General features: G+C 46.1%; 1 protein-coding gene across 1 annotated transcript in view; it reads right to left on the bottom strand.

Annotated features, from left to right (window-relative positions):
* Positions 1–17,437, bottom strand: part of DMRT1 (doublesex and mab-3 related transcription factor 1) — a 206,365-nt gene that overhangs the window by 152,839 nt on the left and 36,089 nt on the right. The window contains exon 3 of the mRNA XM_040420321.1: positions 1,421–1,704. Within this exon, the coding sequence (XP_040276255.1) occupies positions 1,421–1,704 (284 nt within the window). The remainder of the gene's footprint in view (positions 1–1,420; positions 1,705–17,437) is intronic.

Here is a 17,437-nt window from a genome sequence, read left to right as displayed (position 1 = left end):
CAAAACGCGGGTGTGAAAGTAGCTTTAGCTTTATGTGGACACTGTACCACATAAAAGGTTAGTATATAAAATGAGAATGCTCGGACTGGGAGAAAACGTCTGTATGTGGGTAAGTAACTGGCTCAATGATAGAAAACAGAGGGTGGTTATTAATGGTACACACTCAGATTGGGTCACTGTCACTAGTGGGGTACCTCAGGGGTCAGTATTGGGCCCTATTATCTTCGATATATTTATTAATGATCTTGTAGAAGGCTTGCATAGTAAAGTATCAATTTTCGCAGATGACACTAAACTGTGTAAAGTAATTTACACTGAAGAGGACAGTATACTACTACAGAGGGATCTGGATAGATTGGAGGCTTGGGCAGATAAGTGGCAGATGAGGTTTAACAATGACAAATGTAAAGTTATGCACATGGGAAGGAATAATGCAAGTCACCCGTACATACTAAATGGTAAAATACTTGGTAACACTGACATGGAAAAGGATCTAGGAATTTTAATAAACAGCAAACTAAGCTGCAAAAACCAGTGTCAGGCAGCTGCTGCCAAGGCCAATAAGATAATGGGTTGCATCAGAAGGAGCATAGATGCCCGTGATAAGAACATAGTCCTACCACTTTACAAATCGCTAGTCAGACCACACATGGAGTACTGTGTACAGTTCTGGGCTCCTGTAAACAAGGCAGAGATAGCAGAGCTGGAGAGGGTCCAGAGGAGGGCAACTAAAGTAATAACTGGAATGGGGCAACTACAGTACCCTGAAAGATTATCAAAATTAGGGTTATTCACTTTAGAAAAAAGACGACTGAGGGGAGATCAAATTAATATGTATAAATATATCAGGAGTCAGTATAGAGATCTATCCCATCATCTATATATCCCCAGGACTGTGACAAGGGGACATCCTCTGATTCTGGAGGAAAGAAGGTTTGTACACAAACATATAAGAGGATTCTTTACGGTAAGAGCAGTGAGACTATGGAACTCTCTGCCTGAGGAGGTGGTGATGGTGAGTACAATAAAGGAATTCAAGAGGGGCCTGGATGTGTTTCTGGAGTGTAATAATATTACAGGATATAGCTACTAGAGAGGGGTCGTTGATCCAGGGAGTTATTCTGATTGCCTGATTGGAGTCGGGAAGGAATTTTTTTATTCCTCTAAAGTGAGGAAAATTGGCTTCTACCTCACAGGTTTTTTTTTTTGCCTTCCTCTGGATCAACTTGCAGGATAACAGGCCGAACTGGATGGACAAATGTCTTTTTTCGGCCTTATGTACTATGTTACTATGTTACCTTTCTAAAGCCTTCTCATTATATAAAAACTGTGTGGGTATAACATGCATTAAAAAAACTATATCAAGAAAATAGCCCTCACATAATGCTAAATGCAAACATACGTGCTTGTTTTCCATTACCTGCCATTGAGTTCCTGACTGGGCTTGCACATAAGCAGCTGGGATACTCCTAAAACTGTTCTTTGTTGGTGCTCCACCTACGGCCCCCAAATCACCAGCATTTGTAGGATCGGCAGCCACAGCCATTTGGTAGGGTGAGTAATTATACAGATTGTTGTAATAGGGATAGAGTGGTGGTTGATAGAAGTTACTGTAGTAAGCAGAGTCCATGACAAAGTCAGATGTGCTGTCCACATGCCCTCTGCTGGTAACAGCAGGTATATCCTGAACAAGCATCCTGTTCTCTGCAAGAGATAACATAATTGCTTTATACATTTCTGATATTCAAAATTAATAAAAATAATAACATGATGGTTGCATGACATAAATTTAACATGCTTTCTAGAAAGCCCGGTTTATATGAAGCAATCAAATCTAGCAGGAATGATAAACTTCCCTGCAGACCTCCTATCACCTCTCCCGCCATCTCTGTTTTAGTAATTACTTGCATCCCTTCCTCATGTAATAACAATTCTGGAACATCTACAAGTATGACTATGTTGTTGAATTCATCTATTATTCCTACTAAAAGCCTATGAATGAATTGTCAGTAGTCAGTAATAAAGGTTCAATTGGGTGACACCAGTTGGGGCGGTGTCCCTGCACAGTCTGACACTGACTGGATAGTGAAATATGCACAAAAACTTTCCCAAACTTCAGAGGATCAAAAGCATCAGCATGTGTAATGGAGTGTGTCAATTTAATAATGTTATATAAGGAACATCTTGCATTGTGTGTCCTAGCCAAGAGAGTACTTTTTTGGTTACGCCACTGAAAATATTTCAAAGGAATGAGGAAAAAGAAAACGAAGCCCACTAAAGGGTCAGTGCTGATTCAAGGATCTGCTGCTCCAGATACCAGCTAGTGAGGCCAAAGCAGGATTTTGTGTTTTTAAAGATGGTGCCGCTCAGGAGCTGAGCGGGCACCATAGCCACAGAGTGTCTGCTGTTTTCCACAGCAGAAACTCAGTGGCGGATTCCAACTTTTAACCCCTCAGATATCGCTATCATTTGTGAACAGTCAATTACTGAGAACGCTGTGCTCCTGGTTTCCGAACAGTTCCCCGAAACATGTTTGCGGGAGCTGTGGCAGAGTGTGATAGGAACGAGGTGAATCTCCCATAGGTGGCAATGGTAAGTCATTTCAGGAGGACCTGTCACCTCTCCTGACATGCCTGCTTTAATAGCTACTTGCATTCCCCCTCTGATAAAAGAACATGCTCTATTTTTTTGTGGTGCGGACGGATCCCATCCCATCCGTCAGCACCGGCCAGACGGACGATGCACGCGCATTGGGGGGGACTGCAAATAGTATTGGGGGGGACTGCATATAGTATAAGATGCTATATATGTGTCATCCACAGATCCCCCATAGCGGTGTCATCCACAGATCCCTCCCATAACAGTGTCATCCACAGATCCCCACCATAACAGTGTCATCCACAGATCCCCCCATAAGTGTCATCCACAGATCCCCCATAACAGCTCCATCCACAGATCCCCCATAACAATGCGTCATTCACAGATCCCCTATAACAATGCGTCATCCACAGATCCCCCATAACTGCGTCATCCACAGATCCCCCATAACAGTGCGTCAATCACAGATCCCCCCCATAACAGTGCGTCATCCACAGATCCCCTCTATAATAGTGTGCTCCACAGACCACCATTAGTTAAAAACCCACCAAAAGCACACCTTTTGGTTCAAAATTTTTCTTTTCTTATTTTCCTCCTCAAAAACCTAGGTGTGTTTTATGGGCAGGTGCGTCTTATAGGGCGAAAAATACAGTGTGTATATTTATATATATATATATATATATATATATATATATATATATATATATATATATATATATGCATCGCTGGGGTCCTAGGTTCGAATCCGACAAAGGACAACATCTGCATGGAGTTTGTATGTTCTTACCGTGTTTGCGTGGATTTCCTCTGGGTACTCCCACACTCCAAAGACGTTATTGATAAGGACCTTAGATTGTGAGCCCCATTGGGGACAGTTGAATGCTAATGTCTGTAAAGTGCTACGGAATATAGTAGCGCTATATAAGTGCATAAAATAAAAAAATAAATATATACTGTATATATATATATATACATATACACTCACCTAAAGAATTATTAGGAACACCATACTAATACGGTGTTGGACCCCCTACGTGGCATTGATTCAACGAGGTGCTGATAGCATTCTTTAGAAATGTTGGCCCATATTGATAGGATAGCATCTTGCAGTTGATGGAGATTTGAGGGATGCACATCCAGGGCACGAAGCTCTCGTTCCACCACATCCCAAAGATGCTCTATTGGGTTGAGATCTGGTGACTGTGGGGGCCATTTTAGTACAGTGAACTCATTGTCATGTTCAAGAAACCAATTTGAAATGATTCGAGCTTTGTGACATGGTGCATTATCCTGCTGGAAGTAGCCATCAGAGGATGGATACATGTTCTCATTCTGTTTACGCCAAATTCGGACTCTACCATTTGAATGTCTCAACAGAAATCGAGACTCATCAGACCAGGCAACATTTCTCCAGTCTTCAACAGTCCAATTTTGGTGAGCTCGTGCAAATTGTAGCCTCTTTTTCCTATTTGTAGTGGAGATGAGTGGTACCCGGTGGGGTCTTCTGCTGTTGTAGCCCATCCACCTCAAGTTTGTGCGTGTTGTGGCTTCACAAATGCTTTGCTGCATACCTCGGTTGTAACGAGTGGTTATTTCAGTCAACGTTGCTCTTCTATCAGCTTGAATCAGTCGGCCCATTCTCCTCTGACCTCTAGCATCCACAAGGCATTTTTGCCCACAGGACTGCCGCATACTGGATGTTTTTCCCTTTTCACACCATTCTTTGTAAACCCTAGAAATGGTTGTGCGTGAAAATCCCAGTAACTGAGCAGATTGTGAAATACGCAGTTCATGCTCCGATGCTCTCCTTTGCTCTGCGCTAAATTGCGCAGGGCAAAGGCATTTTTAGGAGTTCCGGTGACGTAGAATTTATCTACATTGATCCAAAAAACAGTCAGGGAGATGTATTGTGTAATCTCATAGGATAACCAGATGGGAAGAAAATTGATTAAATATATACACTCACCTAAAGAATTATTAGGAACACCTGTTCTATTTCTCATTAATGCAATTATCTAGTCAACTAATCACATGGCAGTTGCTTCAATGCATTTAGGGGGGTGCTCCTGGTCAAGACAATCTCCTGAACTCCAAACTGAATGTCAGAATGGGAAAGAAAGGTGATTTAAGAAATTTTGAGCGTGGCATGGTTTCTGGTGCCAGACGAGACGGTCGGAGTATTTCACAATCTGCTCAGTTACTGGGATTTTCACGCACAACCATTTCTAGGGTTTACAAAGAATGGTGTGAAAAGGGAAAAACATCCAGTATGCGGCAGTCCTGTGGGCAAAAATGCCTTGTGGATGCTAGAGGTCAGAGGAGAATGGGCCGACTGATTCAAGCTGATAGAAGAGCAACGTTGACTGAAATAACCACTCGTTACAACCGAGGTATGCAGCAAAGCATTTGTAAAGCCACAACACGCACAACCTTGAGGCGGATGGGCTACAACAGCAGAAGACCCCACCGGGTACCACTCATCTCCACTACAAATAGGAAAAAGAGGCTACAATTTGCACGAGCTCACCAAAATTGGACTGTTGAAGACTGGAGAAATGTTGCCTGGTCTGATGAGTCTCGATTTCTGATGAGTCCGAATTTGGCGTAAACAGAATGAGAACATGTATCCATCATGCCTTGTTACCACTGTGCAGGCTGGTGGTGTAATGGTGTGGGGGATGTTTTCTGGGCACACTTTAGGCCCCTTAGTGCCAATTGGGCATCGTTTAAATGCCATGGGCTACCTGAGCATTGTTTCTGACCATGTCCATCCCTTCATGACCACCATGTACCCATCCTCTGATGGCTACTTCCAGCAGGATAATGCACCATGTCACAAAGCTCGAATCATTTCAAATTGGTTTCTTGAACATGACAATGAGTTCACTGTACTAAAATGGCCCCCACAGTCACCAGATCTCAACCCAATAGAGCATCTTTGGGATGTGGTGGAACGGGAGCTTCGTGCCCTGGATGTGCATCCCTCAAATCTCCATCAACTGCAAGATGCTATCCTATCAATATGGGCCAACATTTCTAAAGAATGCTATCAGCACCTTGTTGAATCAATTCCACGTAGAATTAAGGCAGTTCTGAAGGCAAAAGGGGGTCCAACACCGAATTAGTATGGTGTTCCTAATAATTCTTTAGGTGAGTGTATATGGTAAAATGCCATCCACAAATGCTGTTGAGAACCAATCTGAATCCCTTGGACGGGAGTTAGGGTCCATTCACACGTCCGTAGTGAATTGTGGATCCGCAATACACCCAGACAGCACCCCCATAGCAATGGCTATTCTTGTCCGCAATTGGACATGCTCTATTTTCTTGCGGAGCTGTGGACCGGAAGATGGTGCGCTCCGGAAATGCGGATGCATCTCTTCCGGCCCCATAGAGAATGAATGGGTCTGCGCCCGTTCCGTACAATTGCGGAACGGGTGCAGACAACACTTGCGGACATGTGAATGGAGCCTTATAGAATGCAAGTGTCTGAAAAGTGGGTCCAGGGACAGATTAAGAAACAGTGGTGAATAGGGCAAAGGAGTTTAAGCTAATTATTTGTAATACATGTAGTAATACAGAGCTGTCAATTTTTATGAATTGAAGAAAAATGTCACCAAACCCACAACAGCAAAGAAGCTATACAAATATACATCAGCGTAATGGGACCAATTTGTGGACAAATAGGTACAAAAATCAAGCAAGAAGATATGAAGGAAATCTCCAATTTCTGTCATATTGCAAGGGGGTACCAATCATGAATGAGACAGACTGGCAGCTAGTTGTGCGTAAAGAAACAGACCAGCACTGCTGGGGTAAGGGGTGAGGTTATTTCTTTGTGTGTGCCCTTTGAATTGCAGAAGGAAGGTCTTCAACAAGATATAGAATTAGGTAATCATAGTAACATAGTATATAAGGCCGAAAAAAGACATCTGTCCATCCAGTTTGGCCTGTTATTCTGCAAGTTGAGCCAGAGGAAGGCAAAAAAAGAAACTGTGAGGTGAAAGCTAATTTTCCCCACTTAAGATGAAAAAAATTCCTTACAGACTCCAATCAGAATAACTCCCTGGATCAACGACCCCTCTCTAATAACTATAGCCTGCAATATTATTACACTCCAGAAATACGTCCAGGCCCCTCTTGAATTCCTTTATTGTACTCACCATCTCCACCTACTCAGACAGAGAGCTCCATAGTCTCACTGCTCTTACTGTAAAGAATCCTCTTCTATGTTTGTATACAAACCTTCTTTCCTCCAGACGCAGAGGATGTCCCCTCGTCACAGTCACAGTCCTGGAGATGAATATATGATGGGAGATCTCTCTGTACTGACCCCTGATATATTTATACATAGTAATTAGGTCTCCCCTCAGGCGTCTTTTTTCTAAAGTAAATAACACTAATTTTGATAATCTATCAGGGTACTGTAGTCCCCCCCATTCCAGTTATTACTTTAGTTGCCCTCCTCTGCACCTGGTAGCCTGTGTCACATGGCCTGTTTTAGGTGGGGCTTGCAGCCCTATACTTTCTCCCACTGCATTAGTGATCTCACTATGGAGGTATGTGGGAGCCTGGCTGTGAGTTAGACCTTAGCACCATTCAGACCGTGTTCACACACCATAGGTAGTCTAGTGGTAGGATCTATGCCACACTGAGATACCTTGACAGCACTGAGATACCTTGACCGCCTTTCTACTAACTTGTTATTCCGCCGAGATCCCGCGCCTGCGCAGTCAGTCCGTCGGCCGGCGCATGCGCACTGCGATGCCCATTCCTTGTACGGCATCACAGTAATTAATGCGCATGCGCCGGCTTCGCGCCGTTAGCCGGCGCATGCGCAATAGTTACTGTGATGCCGTACAAGGAATGGGCATCGCAGTGCGCATGCGCCGGACTGACTGCGCAGGCACGGGATCTCGGCGGAATAAGAAGTTAGTAGAAAGGCGGTCAGAGAGAAAGGATGGGCAGGCGGAGGGTAGGAAGGGGCGGGGGGACGCAATAAAAAAGGCTGATCAAGCAGGGCACCTACGAGTGTAACGCCGCCCCTGGGCACTTGCGAGCCCTCATTTGCATAAGTTATAAAGATCGTTTTTGGTGGTTCTATAAGTCCAGGATTGATGCCAGAGGTAACGTTTTTATTAAATGTAAGCATGCTAGGGAGCTATGGGAAGGGTTAAAAAAGTGAAATGCTGATGACAGACTCCCTTTAACCTTTTATTCTCATAAGATATGTACCTCTCACAATTAGATTTTAGGATGCTTTTAAAAAATATCCCATTTTGTGGCTGTATTTTTATTTTTGAGGACTTTGTCCCAGTAAGTTAGGCCTATGGCCTCTCTTAGTTGGCTAAATTTAGCTTTTTTGAAGTTTGGTATTTTTGTTCCTCTCTGAAGAAACTTTTCTTTTGAATGATAATTGGAAGGTTATTACTTTATGGTCACTATTTCTCAGGTGTCCCCCGACCTGCACACCTCTTGTTCTGTCAGATCTATTGGTTAATACTAAGTCCAGTATGGCCGTCCGTCTAGTCCGATCCTGAACCAGTTGGGAAAGGTAATTGTATTTGGTTATTGCCAGGAAACTGTTTGTTTCCTTTATGAGATATACAAGTTTCAGTTTCCCAGTCTATATCTGGGTAGTTGAAGTCCCCCATAATAACCACCTCATTTTGATTTGCTGCCTCGTCTATCTCGTTTAGGCCTCATGCACACGACCGTTGTGTGCATCTGTGGCCGTTGTGCCGTTTTCCGTTTTTTTTTTCGCGGACCCATTGACTTTTAATGGGTCCGTGGAAAAATCGGGAAATGCACCGTTTTGCAGCCGCATCCGTCATCCGTGTTTCCTGTCCGTCAAAAAAATAGGACCTGTCCTATTTTTTTGACGGACAACGGTTCACGGACCCATTCAAGTCAATGGGTCCGTGAAAGAACACGGATGCACACAAGATTGGCATCCGCGTCCGTAGGTTACTTTCATACAGACGGATCCGAAGATCCGTCTGCATAAAAGCTTTTTCAGAGATGAGTTTTCACGAAGTGAAAACTCATATCCGACAGTATATTCTAACACAGAGGCGTTCCCATAGTGATGGGGACGCTTCTAGTTAGAATATACTACGAACTGTGTACATGACTGCCCCTTGCTGCACCTGGCAGCACCCGATCTCTTACAGGGGGCTGTCATCTGCGCAATTAACCCCTCAGGTGCTGCATTTGAGGGGTTAATTGTGCATATCATAGCCCCCTATAAGAGATCAGGGGCTGCCAGGCAGCAGGGGGCAGACCCCCCTCCCTCCCCAGTATGAATATCATTGGTGGCCAGTGTGCGGCCTCCCCCCCCCCCCCCCCCCTCTATTGTAATATCATTGGTGGCCAGTGTGCGCCCCCCCCATTGTAATATCATTGGTGGCCAGTGTGCGGCCTCCCCCCTCCCTCTATTGTAATATCATTGGTGGCCAGTATGCGGGGGAGGGGGGCCGACGGAGGCCGCACACTGGCCACCAATGATATTACAATAGCAGGGGCGCACACTGGCCACCAATGATATTACAATAGAGGGGGGCCGCACACTGGCAACCAATGATATTCAAACTGGGGAGGGAGGGGGGTCTGCCCCCTGGCAGCCCCTGATCTCTTACAGGGGGCTATGATACGCACAATTAACCCCTTCAGGTGCGACACCTAAAGGGTTAGGCTACTTTCACACCTGCGTTCAGGTGTCCGCTCGTGACCTCCGTTTGAAGGGGCTCACGAGCGGTCCTGAACGCAGCCGTCTGGCCCCAATGCATTCTCAGTGGAGGCGGATCCACTGAGAATGCATCCGCCTGCCAGCGCTCAGCCTCCCCTCCGCTCCGCTCAGTGAGCGGACACCTGAACGCTGCTTGCAGCGTTCGGGTGTCCGCCTGGCCGTGCGGAGGCGAGCGGATCCGTCCAGACTTATAATGGAAGTCAATGGGGACGCTTGAAGATGACACCATATGGCTCAATCTTCAAGCGGATCCGTTCCCCATTGACTTTCAATGTAAAGTCTGAACGGATCCGCTCAGGCTACTTTCAGACTTAGAAAATTTTCTAAGTTATAATGCAGACGGATCCGTTCTGAACGGATGCAAACGTCTGCATTATCGGAGCGGATCCGTCTGATGTTCCGCTCCGAACGCTAGTGTGAAAGTAGCCTTAATTGTGCTGATCACAGCCCCTTGTAAAAGATCGGGTGCTGCCAGGCAGCAGGGGGCAGTCATGTACACAGTTTGTAGTATATTCTAACTAGAAGCGTCCCCATCACCATGGGAACGCCTCTGTGTTAGAATATACTGTCGGATATGAGTTTCACAATGTAACTCGAATCCGACGGTATATTCTAACATAGAGGCGTTCCCATGGTGATGGGGACGCTTCAAGTTAAAATATACCATCGGATTGGAGAAAACTCTGATCCTATGGTATATTAACTCCTGACTTTACATTGAAAGTCAATGGGGGGCGGATCCATTTGAAATTGCACCATATTGTGTCAACGTCAAACGGATCCGTCCCCATTGACTTGCATTGTAATTCAGGACGGATCCGTTTGGCTCCGCACGGCCAGGCGGACACCAAAACAACTTTTTTTTTCATGTCCGTGGATCCTCCAAAAATCAAGGAAGACCCACGGACGAAAAAACGGTCACGGATCACAGAAAAACGGAACCCGTTTTTGTGGACCGCAAAAAAAAACTGTCGTGTGCATGAGGCCTTAGTAGCAGATTTTCTGTGGACCCTGGTATATTATGTGGTTTATAATAAATTCCTATTAGTAATTTATTATTGTTTTTGCCTCCATGGATTTCTACCCACAGTGACTCCACATGTTTATGTCCCTCACTTATATCTTCCCAGAGTGTGGGCTTACGGGTCCATTCACATGTCCGTATGACCCATTATATAGACGTGTGAATGGAGCCTTAGACAGGACTTTACATAAAGGCAGACCCCTCCCCCTCTCCGGTTTCGGCGATCCTTTCTAAACAGACTGAAACCCTGTACATTAACTGCCCAGTCATAGCTATCATCCAGCTATGTCTCAGTTATTCCCACTCAGGGCCGGCGCTTCCATAGAGGCAAGGGGGGCAATTGCCCCCGGGCCCCCGAGTCCTTAGGGGCCCCCCCCCCGCAACTAACTTTAGGCAGGCCGGCAGCCTATCAGAGGCCGGCGCAGGCGGCGCGATGACGTCATCGCGCCACGCCTGAGCCGTACACAGCGCGGGACACAGGCCGGAAGAGGCCTGCATCGCATTGCTGCCAAGGAGGTAAGTATAAGTGTTTTCTTCTTTTCTGTACACTATGGGGGCATTTACTGGGGTCACTATATAGGGGTATTTTATACTGGCACATTATGGAGGCACTATGGGGACATTAGCTCAACTGGGGGCATTACAAGGGGGTAATTTTTGCACTGTCACATTATAAGGAGAATTATTTCTAACTGGGGGGCATTATGGTGGGCGTTATTACTCCCCCATGGTATGACCCCCTAGTAGCAGCACCATCCTCTCCCTACTCTGCTATTCCTCTGCCCGTTCTCCAAATTCTTATTATGAAATATTTCTCATTAGGATAAAACACAATATCAGCTCCGCCGAGCCCCCCAGCCAAGTGTTGAAGTGGTGTCCGAGATCCCCAAGGGCCAAGCCAAGTAACTGTAAGTTTTCATATGAAATATGTTTATGTTATACAAATATAGCCTACACTGTGCCACACAATATACAGTATACCGCTAAACTGTGCCCTAAAATATACAGTTTCTTCTGTAAAAGTCATCAAGTGTCATGGGGGGGGGGGGGGGGGGACGCCTTATTGTTTTTCGCCCTAGGGCCCCATTTCACCTAGAACCGGCCCTGTTCCCACTATGTCATAGTCCTCCTCACACATCACTAATTCCAGTTCCCCAGTTTTATTAGTCAGGCTTCTGGCATTAGTATACATACATCCCCAACCAACTCTTCAAGAAACCCTCACAAAGCACAAATAATTTTCTCTGATCTATTTTCCAAGTCCTCCAGCATATCATTCAGAATAATCTCTGCAAAGTTGCATCAAGATCTGACACCGTAGTTTCACATACAGTCATGCTGATATGTAGATCTTAAATCTTTTGCACACTGGTAGTAATCTGTGCCAAAACAGAATTTATAGAGGTGTGAAGTAACTCCATGTGTGATACTTTTTGTGCTGCCATAGTAGACTGCTGGTGGTCTGTAGTTGGAGAGGCAGGGGAGACACGTTTAGGCAGTGTAACATCACCCATGTCAATAAGTTCAGGTGATGGCGTAAAAGCATTATGCCTAGCAGGGTTGGGGTCTAAGCCCCTTTGTTCTTTAGGGATTTTGCCTTTTGTATCGCTGGTTGCATGCTATGACACTGTTGAGAATGATATGTTTGCCGTTGAGGCAGGGGTGAATTAGACATACAGCGATATCTGTCCATTACCCTGACAAAGAAGAGAGATGTATACAATTAGGCCCAGGGGCAATCCTCCTCATCTCAAAAAAAATCTTCCATGAGAATTCACAACATAGTTTAGTAGTACATTATGCCTGCAAGTGGCCAGTTCATTGAATGGGCACAAGGTGGCAGTGTTGCCATAGAAAAAAAAGTTTAATGAACCACATAAAGGACTGTGTACCAAAACAAAAAAAAAATATAGACAGTCCCAGTACAGCTTAGGGAGCACTCACCCTCAGTATAGCACGGATCAGGTGGTGTAGTTACAAACAGAAATAAACTGCTACAGATCAGCTGTTGAGACTCCTCTGAGCTACCAATGCAGCCACAAGCAATGCACACAAAGTGGAATTACTACTATATATGCTGCAGTCAGAGGAGTATTTTTGAGGAGTATTTTTACCCAAGGAGGAGTAAGAAAGTTGCAGTAATTAAAATACATAATACGTAGGCGTGCACTTGCTCACATCTGCGTTGGAGGCTGCGTTTGGAGCCTCTGTTGCAGATTCTGTTGAAAGACCAGACAAAAAAGCCTTATATGTAACACTTTTTTGTCTGGTAAAAAGACAGGATCCCGAACGGAAACTGAACGGATCCCATCATAGTCGGTGGAGTCTGTTCAGCTTCTACCTTGTGGGGTGACTGGAGGAGGGGGAAGCAGGGTCACTAGTGTGGTGACAGGAGAAGGGGGGAGAAGGGTAACCAGTGGGGTGACAGGAGGAGGGGGGAGCAGGGTCAACAGTGTGTGGGGTGACAGGAGGAGGGGGGAGAAGGGTCACCAGTAGGGTGACAGGAGGAGGGGGAGCAGGGTGACCAGAGTTGTGACAGGAGGATGGAGCAGGGTCACTAGTGGGATGACAGGAGGAGGGGGGAGAAGGGTCACCAGTGTGGTGACAGGAGGATGGAGCAGGGTCACTAGTGGGTTGACAGGAGGAAGGGGGAGCAGGGTCACTAGTGGGGTGACAGGAGGAGGGGGGAGCAGGTTCACTAGTGGGGGGGAGCAGGGTTACTAGTGGGGTAACAGGAGGCGGGGGGAGCAGAGAACTGGGAGACTGGACGGAACCATGATTGGGGGAGGGGAGAATCACTCACTTGAAGACTGACAGGCCGAGTTTTTCACTGCCACAACTCTACCACCCCCCAGATCGCTCCACCCGGGGGGTGACACAGGCCCGGAGGCAGCTCTTCTTTTAGACCAGGGACCAGTCACATGAGTCCGAGGCTCCTTAGCTCTCCAGCAGACCTGTCATGTTTGCCAGGGTTCTTGGGCAGCGCGCCCTTCTCTCCTTACTACATCCACCCCCGGGAGCCAGCCCCTCCTCCTTTCAGCTCCCGTCGGCTTCCTCTACCTGTATCACTCTGGCGCGCCAATAACCAACCAATAATAAAGCTCCTTGCTGTAAGGAGCTTTGTTATCAGTTATTTCAGACACATGGAGCATCGCTGCGCTGCCTGTGCCATTCACAGCACTCACTGCGTTGATGAATGTGGGGGAAAAGTCGAAGGCGTATTGGTACAGGCCCGGAGGAGTAAAATTGCCTGTACAAGCGTCAGAGACGCTTGTTCAGGTGTTATTGGGACCTCTGGCTGCAGTACTAATCTCCAGATCTAGTCCAATTCTTTTGTGGGATAAGCAGTAGAAGACACTCTACTCTGCGAGAATCTGCAAGAGCAGCACACCTCTCAGCCCGATGTCACTCCTGGTTGAATGGTAGGTCATCAATATCAGATCAAAAGATCAGCAGAGTCCGACCCTCCCCCCCACCGAGCTACTGTTTGAAAGGGTTGCGGCAATAGTGCAAGTGCTGCTTCTGCTTCAAAATTACTTTTGCACTGCCTCCATTTCAGCAGCTGCTGAGTGTAATTAGAAATGCAAGTGAAGTCCTGAGGATAGGTCATCAATACTAAGCCAGTGCACAACAACTTTAAGGATATTGGAGGGGGATATCCCCCACTCCTGATGGGTTCTCAAAGCCTCCAGTGAGAGGTGCAAAGGTGCAGGGACGAAGGCATTAGCCAATGGTAGCAGGTCCAAGTTTCAGGAGCTGCCAAGAAGAAGTAGCAGATATCAGGCCTATAAAAGTAGGCTGCAAGATAGTCAATGGACATCTGAGCCAGCACGTAATCTTTATACCTACAGAGTCAAGAAAACCTGGCTTCTCAACTGCATGTAAGTGACAGATCAGTGTGGGGGGGGGGAAAACTCCACACTGAACAGAGGAGGGAAGGGGAACAGTAACTGGGCCTGGAAACTAGGGAAGAAACAGGTCACCTCCTAGAAAACCCTAATCCGGGCCCTGACTACCTACTGATATGAATAGACCTTGAAGGTAGAAATATTCATAAGCAGTATACCTAGGCCCCGATTTCCCTATAAGGCCCTGGAATAAGTATAGGACCAGAGACAACCCATTCCTCCCCAGATGGACGAAAGGAAGTCTCTGTCTCAGGCCAGATACAACAGGGAACATAACAAACACAAACAAACACGACACTTAACTTCTGTAGAGATGGAAGAAAAGGAACACCAAAGAGGATCTGACACCAGCTCAGAAAAACCCAAATGAAGCTATCAACCACATAGTCACAGAAGGGTGGGCGAGACTATAAAGGGTAGAAGTGATGACCACTGAGCAACAGCTGAGAAAAGGGAAGTGGTCATTAACCCTACCAACACTGAATCAAGAGAAATCAAGGAGGCTGTTAGATTTCCCCACGCTCAGCCAATATCCTTGATTTTCTGACATCAGTCACCTGAGGGACCGTGAAAAGTGTGGGGATGTCCCCAAAATGCTTTCTGGGGGCTTGTGTGTTGGATGGCCGAGATAGTAAGTGGATTAGCCTGGTTGCCTGGTAGCTAACGGGAGATCCAGTAAAAGGTTGCCAAGCAGGATGCCCGTGCCCTGAAGTCCGTTGTTTGAATTTTTAGGAATAGTTATGTAATTGTAGCATACATTCAAATTAAAGTCAAATTAGTTCAATTTAGTAATAAGAATCATAGGGGGTATTAAGGAACCTCTGTACATCGATTTCACCAGTGGAAAAAAGTGACAAATTTAGGTGCATGCCAGTTTTGTGCAAAGAATTCTAACATACTTCTCTTTTACAAAACATGTCCTTCAGAACATAAATACTGAATGCAACACGAACCTAACCTTCTGCTCTGAGCTGCAATGGCCCAGCTTTGCTAACAGATAGGAATCTCAGCTTCCTTACCTGACACATGTTCCTGGGTCTGATGGCAGAATGTCATTAATGGCATTCTGCAATCATATGGGTTCTACTAACGTAAAAAGGAACTAAAATAGTCAATACTTGTGAGTCACTGAAGGAAAGTACAACAACACTTCAAGCAAAAACTAAGTGATAACGATAGTGATAATACATCAGATAAACCCAAGCAACACTGCCAGAAATGTTTGATTGGTTATTATTAGTGTTGAGAGAAGCGAGATTCGGATGCTTCATCCAAAGTCACTTCAGTCAATATGTCGGAATAATACTGTACAAATATTGGTCTTCATACAGTATTAGAATGTATGGGTAAGTTATTCGCAAAGTCTCACATAAACTTATTAAATAACTTCAGTAGTTTATTTTTAAAGTAGAAAACTTGAAACCGAAATCGACTTCAGTTTCAACTATTACCTCAGAACCGTAGCCGATTTCAAGTTTTAACGTGGTTTTCCAGTCTGTAAATCGTCTAGTTCATATTTAGTGCAATTGTCTGTATTATGTATGTATACCCCTTATATGTACAGCTCTATGGAATGAATGGCGCTTTAATAATAAATAGTAATAATATTAATGGGAAGTTTTATTTTTCCAGATTCTGCACCTGCAAAAACTGCAGCATCCAACTAGGAGAACACTTCAACTGAGCATTGGGGAGGGGTTCCCCAGTGTCCCCCAGTGTCATCAGCTTGTCCCCCAGGTGCTCCCCAGTGCCAACAGCTTGCCCCCTAGTGCCACCAGCTTTCACCCAGTGCAACCAGCTGCCTCTCCTAGCCATGTACCCAGTGCCAGTGAAACAAAATACTTACATCCCCTGTAGGGGCGCCGCTCCACAGCTCCTTCATCTTCGTCCTGACGTCACACAGTGTCGGGTCATAGTGCACGCTTACGTGCACTATGTCCTGATGATGTGTCAGGGCTGAAAGTGCAGCACGGTGCGTGCCGGCGGGTGACCACGGAGCGGTGAGTAATAGCAAGCGCTTCACTCCCGCTCCGTGGTCACATGACACAAAGGAATCCTCGATGCAAAAAATTTGCATAGAGGTTTTTTTGTGTCGAATTACTCGATTCAATTGAGTAATCGTTTCAGCCCTACAGACACCCATCAATTTGATATTGATAGCCTAATTTAGGTCATCAATATCTAAGTTCCCGAAAACAACTTTAACCCCTTAAGGACTTAGGACGTATCGGTACGGCATGGGTCCTGAGTCCTTAAGGACCCATGACGTACCGGTATGTCATAACTTGAAATCTGTATTCCGGCGCCCCAGGGGTTAATCGGAACGGGATTTCGGCTGAAATCATTCAGCCGGCATCCCGTAACAATGCAGGGGGGGGGTCATTTGACCACCCCGCATCGGCGATCGCAGAAAACCGCAGGTCAATTCAGACCTGCGGTTTGCTGCGCTTTGTGCAGTTTCTGATCCCCGCGGGCCCTGACCGCGGGGATCAGAAGCTTTAGTGTCCCTAAAATATATATTTTACACCCCCCCCTGCACCCCTGCATGATTTTTTGCCGGCGGGTGGTGCAGGGGGGGAGTTGTGGGCGGTGGGGGCGGTGCGGGAGGCGGGCGGTGCGGCAGGCGGGATCGCGATCCCCCGCCCGCCTCCCCTTGAATAATCGTTGGTGTTCAGTGGGTATACCAGGGTGCCAGCACATTGCTGGCACCCTGGTATAAACGGCTGACATCGATGATGCGATGTCAGCCGTTTAACCCTTTCCATACAGCGGTCCGTACGGACCGCTGTATGGAAAAAGTTAACAGTAAGAGGGAGCTCCCTCCCTCTCCCATCGGGGGGCTGCTGTGCCTTTGCAGCCCCCCGATGGAGAGGGAGAGAGCCCCCAGACAGCCCCGTCCTTACCCTTCCCCGTCTGCGAAGTTCTGACAACTACTGAGCAGACGGGGAAGGTTCCCATGGCAACAGGACGCCTCTCAGGCATCCTGCTGTCCATGGTGCTGAACAGATCTATGCTAAAAGGCAAAGATCTGTTCAGACAAGTGTAAAATACAGTACAGTACAATATATATTGTTCTGTACTGTATTATACAGACATCAGACCCACTGGATCTTCAAGAACCAAGTGGGTCTGGGTCAAAAAAAAAGTGAAAAAAAGTGA

The sequence above is a fragment of the Bufo bufo genome, chromosome 2 (genome assembly GCF_905171765.1).
Source record: "Bufo bufo chromosome 2, aBufBuf1.1, whole genome shotgun sequence".
NCBI classification, from domain to species: domain Eukaryota; kingdom Metazoa; phylum Chordata; class Amphibia; order Anura; family Bufonidae; genus Bufo; species Bufo bufo.
Note: the sequence above shows the minus strand (reverse complement) of the source record. Positions and strands in the feature narration are given on the sequence as shown.